Here is an 11533-nt window from a genome sequence, read left to right on the forward strand (position 1 = left end):
TATAGCGGCAGCGAGACTGCACTGCAAATTTTCACAAGCAGGAGGTAGCAAGGGATGCCTTAAAGTTTCAGAGGACATTTTACAGCTAAGTTTGACTCTTGTACAGTAAGTCAGCCTGTTGAATGCAAAGGATCTTGTCATGTGGCCCGAAGGGCCGGACAGCTGGGATTTGCCAAATCAATCCAGTATATACCAGATGGCAGCGAGCATTTCTGTTTCAGGGTTGTGGCCCAACATGGCTTGAGCAGTGCCAGGCAATGAGAGAGCGTGGTCCATTTGTGACAAGGGGCAAGATCTGACCAGCTGTAATTTCTTGGTCCTGGCAGGAAGAGGAACTGGAGCGACTAGAGCGGGAGTTTGCCATCCAGTCGCAGATCACGGAGGCGGCGCGGCGACTGGCCAGCGACCCCCACGTCACCAGCAAGAAGCAGAAGAAGCAGAGGAAGACGTCCTACCTCAATGCCCTGAAGAAGCTGCAGGACATTGAGAACAGCATCAACGAGTACCGCGTACGGTCTGGGAAGAAGCCCACTCAGCGGGCCTCGCTCATCATCGAGGGTGAGTCAAGGGGTTACCCCAAGGGTCAAAATCATCAAACATGGACCAGATGAGGTTTAAACACTTGAGTTGATCTCCTCAGTGAAAACTCTAACCTCTCAGCTTTTGGTGAATGCATTTAGTCTTGTTAGCCTAAACCAAATTTCCCTTCAAAGACCAGCTATTTGATGTTTTTTTTCCCATAATTGGTGGAATGAGGGGGCTGGTGTTGATGGAACATAGCAGATATGTAGAATTGCCAAGGGCCCTTCAAGGAGAGTTTTGAGAACCACTGGACCAGAAACACCAAGGCTCACTTACATTGTCAAATTAAACACCTCAGGAATGAACTGTATGTACCGTTGATCATGTTCCTAACAAAGATACAGATAAGCTCGGTCGCGTGATTCATTCCCCAAGCTTCTCAGTTAACAGACATTTACACAGACGTGGTTCCTGAAATAGCATGTTTTAGGTGCTGGAAAATGAAAGCTCTCCATGCTTAAAAAAATAACACAGAGGGCAGCGCAATAATACAATTTCCTGTCATTGCAAGATCAAAGACCACTGAAACAATTATCAAGAGATTTTTGTGAGTAGATGTATTTGGGGAAAAAAAGGTTTAAAAGGTTATCGTACCATTCTATTAATAACTGCTGTAATCTTTAGATTTGGGATAATGTGTCATTTCCCCCCTGCAAAAAAACTGTACAAACACAAAGAAATGTAAGGGCGTCCAGGACTCAAGTGAATCGTTAGGAAAATAAACGCAATGTCCGGCGTGCCTGTGTAATAGCACAGGTCTTGGGCAGATGAGAGGCCGGGGTTAATTGTGGGAGGCAGAGTTTGACACGACACAGAACAAATGGTGGACCTCACAGTGGAGTTAGTGCGGTGAGCACACTTGTAAATATTTATCATAAGGTAATAGGTGTTTGCATGCCTAAAAGCTTCCTTGAGAAGAGGACCATCGGGTGTTTAGTCTAGCTAGTTGGCTTCTCTCGGGGAATATTTTCCTGTTTTACGAGTCGGCTTCAGCAACCTGACATACGGATGGCTTCTTGTACCCCCTTTGCAGAGGCAAACATTGGCTCTGAAGACAGCTCCCTCTCCGACGCCCTGGTCCTCGACGATGGTACGTGGCTCCGCGTTTGACCAAAAAGCAGCGTTTTCTCTTGTTGGAGCGGTTCATTTCCGCTCACGGTCAGCCTACAGTTGTTGGAGCGGTTCATTTCCGCTCACGGTCAGCCTACAGTTGTTGGAGCGGTTCATTTCCGCTCACGGTCAGCCTACAGTTGTTGGGACCACCCTGCTTGAAAAGCAATTCAGCAGAATAAAAGTCTCGAAAAACATGCAGCCAGCTGTTATTACTATTTCAAGAATCTTGGGCATACTTTTCAGGATCAGTTCATGAACTGAACTGAATGAAATGATAGTAAAGGTGGGGATTCGCTCACTGCTCCCTTTTCTGTCTCTGCTCAGACGACCCCCAGGTGACGCCAACCTTCTCCCCGGCGGCCTCCCCCCACCGCGGCCTGCCCCCCCGGCCCCCGTCACACGGCAGGCCCCCACCCCCGCAGTCCCTGGAGGGGCTTCGGCACCTGCACTACCAGCGCTGCGACTACGACAAGTCGCCCATCAAGCCCAAGATGTGGAGCGAGTCCTCGCTGGACGAGCCTTACGAGCGCGTTAAGAAGCGCTCCTCCCACAGCCACTCCAGGTGGGTGCCGGCCAATGGGCGGGCTGCTGGCCGTCAGCTGACACTACCGCTGGCACGTCATTGGCCTTGGATTTTGTAGTGCAGCCTGGGCTTGGGATTCTGTTTCCTTTTGCTCCTCCCGCTACATCTAACGCGACGTGTTTGGTCTGCGAATGGCGCTCATGTCATTCACTCCATAAACACACCCAGACGTGGCGCTTTCGCTAACCGCACTTTGATGTGAGGCCTGTGCTCTGTGTGTGGGGGAGGGGGCAGCAGAGTGATGGGATGCTGTTGGTCTTCCCCACAGCCACCGGCGTTTCCCCAGCACGGGCAGCTGTGCGGAGCCCGGGGGGAGCGGCTCCTTGCAGAACAGCCCGGTCCGCGGCCTCCCCCAGTGGAGCTCCCAGTCCAGCATGCCCTCCACGCCTGACCTGAGGACGCGCACCCCCCACTACATCCACTCCACCAGGTTAGCTGCCGGCACCAGCCCTAACCCCCCCAGGTTATCCACTCAAGGGTGGCAAAGAGCCCGGAGCCCATCCCAGACGGCGTGGGGGGGTGCAAAACGGGCCACTAAACTCACATTACAGTTCAGTCTCAGTTGAGCAGGTCGCCAAAGTTCGCAAGATAACAATGCCTCCATTTTTAGCAAGCAGACTCACAAGGCCCCCACCCCAGGAGGCTCAGAGTGTAGCACAGGGGAGTACAGCCTCGGTGGAGGGTGCAGATAACTACTAGGCTATGTTTTTTATTCCGTTTGAAAGGCTGTGTTTCCTGTGCCCAGTGCTGGCACTAGTTGACAAAACGATCGGCATTCCCCACCCACCCTCACCCCAAGGCACCGGCGGTGAAACCTGCCTGGGGCACCTCACTGGCTATGGTTCCAAACAATTTTCCTGTACCCCCCCTCCCACCCAGGTCCGTGGACCTCAGCCCCACACGGCTGCACAGCCTGGTCCAGCACTTCCGGAACCGCAGCTCCAGTTTGGAGTCGCAGGGCAAACTGCTGGGCCCGGAGTCGGACACGGGCAGCCCAGACTTCTGCGGGCCGGCGGCGCGCAGCAGCAATGGCTCTGACGCACCAGACGACTGCTCGTCCTGCACCAGCCACTCCAGTTCGGAGCATTGCTACCCAGCACCCTGCAGCGCCAACTACTCCACGCTGGCTGAGGACTCGCCCTCCAAGGCCCGGCAGCGGCACAAGTCCAGCGGGCACCTGGGCTCCTCCAACTCGGGCAGCATGCCCAACCTGGCGGCCCGTAACGGTGGAGGTGGCGTGGGGCACCACGGCGTCTATCTGCACAGCCAGAGCCAGCCGTCATCGCAGTACCGTATCAAGGAGTACCCGCTGTACGTGGAGGGCAGTGCCACGCCCGTGGTGGTGCGTAGCCTGGAGAGCGACCAGGAGGGCCACTACAGCGTCAAGGCCCAATTCAAGACCTCCAGCTCCTACACGGCGGGTGGCCTTTACAAGGAAGCCTGGCGCGACGAGGGTCCCGAGGGCTGCCGCCTGCCGCCGTCGCGCTCGCAGGTTGTACGGACTCCCTCAGTGGGCCGCGAGGGCGGGGCCGGGGGCGGGACCAGGACCGCCGTGTCCGAGGAGCTCCGGTGCTGGTACCAGCGCTCGTCCAGCTCGCTTAAGGAGCGCGGCAGCGGCTCGCACAGCGGGTCCAACACACCGGAGTATGGCACACTGCAGGGCCACGCCTCCCGCACTGGCACACTGCAGGGCCACGCCTCCCGCACTGGCACGCTGTCCCGGGCCTCCACAGGTGAGCCTCCATTTGCGCCACATATCTCACATGCCCTGCGGTTGGGTTCGCCTGCCCGTGGGCGGCCGCAACTCGAGCCGGCCCCCCTCTCCCCCTGAAGCATTCCTGTAGGGCATCTGTACATTGTTCACAGGCAGGGTGGTCCATCAAACAGGCTATAATGTGGACACCCCCCACCCAGATCCCCTCCCCTACTCCCCCCCTCCTCACAGTCTGCCCATTACGTCTCTGTGTGTTTAGACCAAGGCCATGGACATAGCTTATTCCTGGCATGCCGTAATTCCTGAGTATGCACGCGATCCGTCCCTGCACCTCCGTTTCCGGTCAAAGTCACCGAAGGAAAATTCCTCACAGCCGGCGTCATCTAGGTAGAATCAACCTCCCGCAAAAATCGGCTTATCTGTCCCGCGGCGTTGTTAGCCGGGTGAATTCGGCACACGCTCCTGGCCTGCGAGGCCGGCTCGCTCTGTCTCGCGCGATAAGAGGGAGCCGGATTCAGAGTCACGGGCTGGGTGCCGTCCAGCCCCCTGCTGGGGCTGCCTCGAGTCGTCTTCTGCACATCTTCAGCCAACATTAGATCATCCATCCGTCTTCCAGCCACTTATCATGGTCAGGGCGGGCCTGCCGGCTGCATCGCTTGCAAGGACTTTCTGCTGTCCAAAAAACACCGCTCCCATACATTAAATCTGTCGTCATATCTCCTGGCGTTCCCACGACCCCCCCCCCCCCCCACACAGCTGTAATCGAATGCAGCTGTGGACTGCATCGTTTGAGATAAAATGCATGTCCTGGGTCATATCCGGCACTTCTCCTCTCTGACTGTAGGTTTTTTTTTTTTTAATGCAGTGCCGCATTAAATGCAGCGCACTTCGATGGTCCCTCACAGCTGGGTTCAGGGTGTGGCTCTCGTCACCAAAACTCGGGGGATGGGGGTCAAATCCCCATCACTGACACTCAGCAGGATTTAGGAGAAAATGCCTATGTCCGAATTCAGGGGCTGCATCCTTCCAAGGTTGCATTCAAGGGCCGAATGTGTCACAGTGGTGTGACAAGGCTGTCCCATTTCGAACACTCCTTCAAATACGGCCTGGAAATGTGTTATTCTTTTGTCGAGATTCCAAGATTCATCACATGAACCTTCGAAGGACGCAGCCTACAACGCCTACATTGACCATGTCCTTCGAAGGATGCAACCTCTGAATTCGGACGCAGCCAATGCGTATCAGTCGGCACCTGAAAATCCAGGGGCGGAGCCTGAATGTCCAAATAAAATCCTCGTGCTTGGGGACCTCACTTGACGTTAGAATTTCGGCCAGCTGGCAAACAGTAACAGGAGATGACATCACCCCGACCGCCACCTGACCCCTGCGTGTGTTTGTGTTCTCTGCAGCTTCGCCTCTCAGCCACAGGAGCGCCACCCCCTGCAGTGAGCCAGCCGCCACGCCGCCCCCCAGCAGCCCACAGCATATCCTCAGCTGGCAAAGCGGGTACGAGCCCCCCACCCCCTCTCCCCCTGCTTCCATCCTCCCCCCTCATTCTCATCCACCCATTTTTGAAGAGGCAGGGGACAAAAGACTGCCTCGAATTGCCCGATCACCCCCATGACGCATTTCAGACATGTGGAACATTCTAGAATTTTATTTTCCTGCTGATGTCCAGCTCCACCCCACTGTTGTATAAATGCGTGTGGAACTGGGGGTCTTGGGATAACTTAAAAACTTTTTTTTTTTTAAGGTACAGATAACATTAATATAGTGGGACCAAGGGTCAACCGCTACAGAGCGGTGTCCTAATCCGATGCTATCATAAACACGCTCGCCTGCCGTATCAGATGGTAGTTCGGTTTCTGACTCGCATGCCTATGTTTATATGTGCCAAGTTAAGCGATATCCAGGACAATTAGGGGGCAGAGGAAGTCGGGGCTTGGCGAGAGGGTCTGTTTATTCTGGATCTGTGGACTGGACGTTAAAATAGAGCAGAAACCCCAGCCTTAGAATAGGCTGCTTTTTTTCAGAGCTCTGTGCTAAAACCAGCAACTCCCCCCTGTGTCTGTAGATTTGGTGATGATCCTGTGCCTGTAGATTTGGTGATGATCCTGTGCCTGTAGATTTGGTGATGATCCTTTGCCTGTAGATTTGGTGATGATCCTGTGCCTGTAGATTTGGTGATGATCCTGTTCCTGTAGATTTGGTGATGATACTGTGCCTGTAGATAATCCTGTGCCTGTCCTTGTGGTTCAGTGGAGGAGTTCTGTGTGTCCTGGCATGCCAACGCACCTTCGTAGACCAAGGATTGCACCCCCTCCCACCCTGAAGCCGTCAGACTCCCAAACTCTAACTGCTAACTGTGTGGCCCTCCTGCTGTTTCCACCCCCCTTACTAACCCCTCCCAGGCTTGACTTTCCTCTCCACTTCTTTTGGTTTAGAGACACGGCAGAAGGCTGTCCCTCTGAGGAACACCCTCAGTCTCCAGCTCACCAAAGTACTGACGCTTAGAGGTACAGTACAGGCTCTGCCCCCCCCCCCCCATCTGTGTCTCCCAGCATGCACTTCTCTGTCCAACTTTAACCCCCGCTAGCTCTGGCACCTAACATCCTCCTCTTACACCATCTTCTGTTTTTTGTCTTTAAGCTGATTAAACCGCCCTGCTTAATTAATCGGCAGCCTTAACGCCAAAGAACCGTTATATTAATAACTTAAACAACAGTGACAGTAATAAAGAGCTAACGGAATGGAACACACAGCTGTGCCGGAATGCGGGATATGCGTGCGACGTGTTTCACCTGGCAGTTTTGGGTACATATTAGTAACAGGGACCAAGTCCCATGACGTTCTGATCACTGTTTTTCCAGCTACTTCGGCTGCCCTTGACGGAGGCGATACAGAGCCCCTATGTCAGGGGTGGGGAACCTGTTCCATGGAGGGCCAGTGCAGGTTTTTGGGATGGCCTCTCAATCAGCCAATAATAAAACAGTGGTTCTCAACACCAGTCCTGGGGACCCACTGTTATTGGCTGATTGAGAGACCATCCCAAAAACCTGCACCCGCACCGGGCCTCCATGGAACAGCTTCCCCACCCCTGCCCTATATATTTTGGGCCCTTTTGCACTCACTTAATGTGCCTTTTCTTGTAAGTCGGTACTGCCATTAGACATGAGTTATTAGCTAATGACTAACAATTTAGACAGTTAAAACGGGGTGTAAATGAGTTCCGCAGCCCTAACGCTCTGTCTGTCTCCACAGTCCTTTCAGCGACGGCTGTTACCTGGACAGTCCCCTCTTAGCAGACATCCAGTGGTACGGTCGGGAGAAATCCAAGCCTGGGACCCTGGTCTGAACGCTTGCCGTCGACCTCCTCAGCATCCTCAAGACTGACTGGCAAGCTTGCAGGCCACGTTTCCCTTCTTCGGGTGGATGGGACGAATGCTCCCCCTGAACCCCTAGTGGTTGCGCTGAATCGACTTCTCTCAACTCGCCAGGTTCTGCAAAGCCCCCAGTGGTTCAACGGCTCCACCCAGCCCTCATACCAACAGTTGTTGCTGTATGAACGACCGGGTGCCTAATGCCCCCTGCTGGAGCCACAGACGCTAATCTGTAGAGGAGCCAGTGCTTGGATTAGCAGTCTGGCATCCGTATCCAGGTCATCCTCCACCCACCACGCAACGTCGTTCGCGCCGACGCTGTGGGAAATTTTGCAAAGTCGACCCACCTGCTCCGAGACCAGTGTACGTTATTTTTGTTTGCCGTCCTGTCCGGATTTATTTTTGTTTCATTCTGAAGGTGACTTATTCCCTACCCATTGTATGCTTCTCCTCTGGAAATCTTGGAGCTTGACTGGATGATGATGATTCTGACCGTGCCCCATGCTCCACCCCGGAGATGATCCAGGGTCGACTCGTTAATATTTCCCTGCTAACCAAGACCAAGTCAATCCCTTTGACAGGGGTAACACCGGTTTTTCCAGATTCCCACATAGTGCCCCCTGCTGTCTCCGTGTTTTGCACCCCTCAGCCCTCAATGGCCTTTTGTGACCAAAAGTTAAAATCAGTTAATTCCGAGGACCACTGTTGTGCATCGCTTGCACCATAGATTTACTCAGTTGTCTTGGTATCTTTAGGATCCTTTTCAGAGCCCACCCCATCCTGTCACATGATCCCCCGTCATTGGACTAAATCAGATTTTCTTCACATGTGATCTTTTCTCTATGGTGGACCTATCTGTCAGTCAAACCTCAGTACCAATCCTGGTTTCCCGAATGGGGGAGGGTGTCCTTTTTAGAGCCACAGCAGGGTGACAGTGGTGCTATCCCACCTTGGTGCTCCAACGCCCCGTACTGTAATGGCACCAGCAGAAGCCAGCATCGACTTGACCGGTGGCAGATCTCTCCCCCAACCCCCGGCCCGACAAACACCTTGCCTTACCCAACACAACAGGAAGATTTCATCAGCATCTGGCAGTGGTGGAAGAATCCGATCACCAAGCGAACAGCAGCTGATTCCTCACGCACACTACTCCCTGGGTCACTTGTCTGCTGTCCAGATGATTCCGTCAAGTCAAACGTTTCTGCGCAAATGCAGTGTGGTTAGAAAAACACATGGCAGGCAACACTAACACCCATAACACAAATGTTTACAGGATCCAGCCATAGTCACATTATTCTGGCCTTGGAGTTACCTTCAACCTAAAACTGACCATTCCACCGTAAATAATGATCATCCTGCCTTATGGCTTAATGAAATAGACTATAGGGGAAATACTGTATGGCACAAATGGAAATACAGGTTTTTTTTGGGGGGGGTGGGGGATAAAGGTTGAGGATTTCCAGTTTGACCACAGAAAGCTGGAAATCGACCATGAGGAAGCAGGTTCCCACACGGGTGCTCGTCACTTCGTCACCGTAGTCAAGGTAGCGGTGGAACCTACAGACAGGCCACGATGGTGGGGATGTCGGACATGTATTTGGGACGCAGTGGAAGAACTGGGAACTTTCTCCTTCCACTCCTCTCTGTCTGTTAAATCAGAGGATGCACAGAAGCCATATTCCTGAATGAGGACAAAAAAAGCCTGTTTTCTTGTCGTTGCGGTTTCTTAGCCATGTCCTCCCCACACACCTCCGCTCACATGCTGTGGCCACATTTCCTGTACCTTTAATCACCAGGTGAATACCCCGAATCGAGAAGCACATCTTTATTTTTAGTATGGGTAGAAACAAAAAATAACGTTTTGTGCCCGCAGTCGTTGTTAGGCACACTGAACACACAGGGTCTTTGGATGTCTGTTTTTTTTACCCAACATATCTCAAGTGGGTTTTTCTGGAGTCCTGACTTGCTGTAGAAGATCTGGACAGGGTGGCCGCTTTCTTCACATGCCATGGACCGGAAGCTTTGACGATAGAGGAGGTCTCCTGGGCTTCTTCAGATTTCTGTGACCTTCCTCTGCCCGATCGGAGAAACGGCAGACGTCGTCAGACGCTCAGATCGACAGGCACGTTGCCTTCAGAACGACACGAGCCAAACTGGAGGTGAAGAACCAATTAAATTTATGGGGGACTTTCTATTTGAGGAATGGTGCAAGAACAGTGTTGGTGGAAAATGTGTCTCCGGGTAATCCCTGTGGTGTACACAGTGCCTCTTGTCAGTTCTCCCTTAAAACCTTGTATCACTCTAGTTGTTTATAGTTAATTGATCCATGGCTGGCAACAAACTCATAGCAAATTGAAGGGATTTTGTCCTGTAAGATGATAATTTGCTGTTCGTTACCGAGCGTGGCCCGAAAGGTGCATTGTGGATCCTGAAACGTAAAGTAAGAAACCGTCTACTGTCGGGCTTCCTGAATATAACACATTTAACACATTTCCCTGCCCCTGACCTTAGAACTTGTGGTAATCTCTGATCTCAAAACCAATGTGAGTACAAGCTGTGTCCTCGGATGTTTCATTCTCACCCTATTGCTGTATACGTTGAAAAAAGTTAGCGGTTTTTATATTAAAAGAAAAGTAACTAACATAACATTACTCAGCATTTACTGATGTGGAGGGCAGAGTGTTTTTAAACATTTACCATTATTTTAATGATGATTCTGGGTTTTTTATTTTTAATAAATCAGTATTAGGTTTTAGTTTGAACATTTTAAAAACCCTTTCAGGTGCTACAAGATTACCACTCTCTGTCCTATTAACTAGGTGTAGAATTTCACTTCTACTTGTCAATAGTTCTACTACCAGTTGTCCAAAATGAAGGATGTTAGTGTGAAACTGTACAGCTCATCTCCATCTGACCGTAGGGCATGTTCAAATAACCAGACGAAGATGTATGTTGTAGGAAAAAAAAACAATGTGGAATTGTAAGAAATAATTAATTCCATTGTTAATTTATTCTTTTTTCTATTAAGAATTTGTATAGTAACTTTACATTTTTCAAAACTGTGTTGTTGGCAACTGATAATGAATTTTCCAGATGAGAAAACTCGGTGGTTCTTGAGATAATGAAAATAAATTATTGCTGAATGTTCTCTATATTGAAGTTTTTTAATTTCATTTGTTTTCCTAATTAACCAAAAGCAAAGAGTGATTTTGGTAGGGTCATATGGGAGGAAATACTCAAATTTCATTGCCTCAGTAATTAACTACATTAAGTCATTAAGTATCGATTCTCCAAACAGGGTGTGCTGGTGGAGTTCAGCAAAATGGGTATATTGGATGGTTACCAGAAATACTGCAGTGAGCTTTTGAATTGACTAAGCTGACACGCTTCAACAGACAGAAAATCATAGATTCTCCCCAGCATAATTCAAGGAGAATGTTCTTTGGCAGCCTAAGATTTTTGCACAGTACTATTCGCAGAGTTTACTGACAAAAACCCATCTATCTTACCAAACAGTGACTTACCAAACACTCTAGAGTCTAGACCCAGACCGCACACGTTTATTTTTTAATAGCACATTGAGAGGTATGGGCATAGGTGCTGTAAGAACCGTCTAGACCGGTCTTTGGTGACCCCACAGACAGTCCAGGTTTTTGCTCCCTCCCGGCTCCCTGCCAAATGGTCCACGATTTTGCTCCCTCACGGCTCCCTGCTAGACGATCCACATTTTTGCTCCCTCCCGGTTCCCTGCCAGAAGGTCCACGTTTTTGCTCCCTACCGCCTCCCTTCCAGAAGGTCCACGTTTTTGCTCCCTCCCGGCTCCTGCCAGACGATCCACGTTTTTGCTCCCTCACGGCTCCCTGCCAGATGGGCCACGTTTTTGCTCCCTCCCGGCTCCCTGCCAGACGGTCCACGATTTTGCTCCCTCGCGGCTCCCTGCTAGATGATCCACATTTTTGCTCCCTCCCGGCTCCCTGCCAGAAGGTCCACGTTTTTGCTCCCTACCGCCTCCCTTCCAGACGATCCACGTTTTTGCTCCCTCACGGCTCCTGCCAGATGGTCCACGTTTTTGCTCCCTCCCGGCTCCCTGGCAAACGGTCCACATTTTTGCTCCCTCCCGGCTCCCTGGCAAACGGTCCACATCTTTGCTCTCTCCCAGCT

At 51.5% G+C, this 11533-nt stretch overlaps 1 protein-coding gene across 13 annotated transcripts in view; it reads left to right on the plus strand.

The window, feature by feature from the left end:
• Window positions 1-10524, plus strand: part of frmd4a (FERM domain containing 4A) — a 136806-nt gene extending 126282 nt beyond the window's left edge. For 11 of the 13 annotated variants that reach the window (XM_072702721.1, XM_072702751.1, XM_072702809.1 and 8 more), the window contains 7 exons: window positions 327-558; window positions 1616-1672; window positions 2020-2257; window positions 2547-2708; window positions 3158-4011; window positions 5402-5498; window positions 7254-10524. In XM_072702721.1, coding sequence (XP_072558822.1) covers window positions 327-558; window positions 1616-1672; window positions 2020-2257; window positions 2547-2708; window positions 3158-4011; window positions 5402-5498; window positions 7254-7347 — 1734 coding nt within the window. In that variant the 3' untranslated portion in view covers window positions 7348-10524. Of the gene's footprint in view, window positions 1-326; window positions 559-1615; window positions 1673-2019; window positions 2258-2546; window positions 2709-3157; window positions 4012-5401; window positions 5499-6436; window positions 6509-7253 lie in introns of all 13 variants that reach the window. The other 2 variants (XM_023808902.2, XM_072702635.1) reach the window with 1 other exon arrangement.
• The last annotated feature ends 1009 nt before the right edge of the window (window positions 10525-11533 follow it).

Source organism: Paramormyrops kingsleyae, chromosome 1, assembly GCF_048594095.1.
Source record: "Paramormyrops kingsleyae isolate MSU_618 chromosome 1, PKINGS_0.4, whole genome shotgun sequence".
Lineage (NCBI taxonomy): Eukaryota > Metazoa > Chordata > Actinopteri > Osteoglossiformes > Mormyridae > Paramormyrops > Paramormyrops kingsleyae.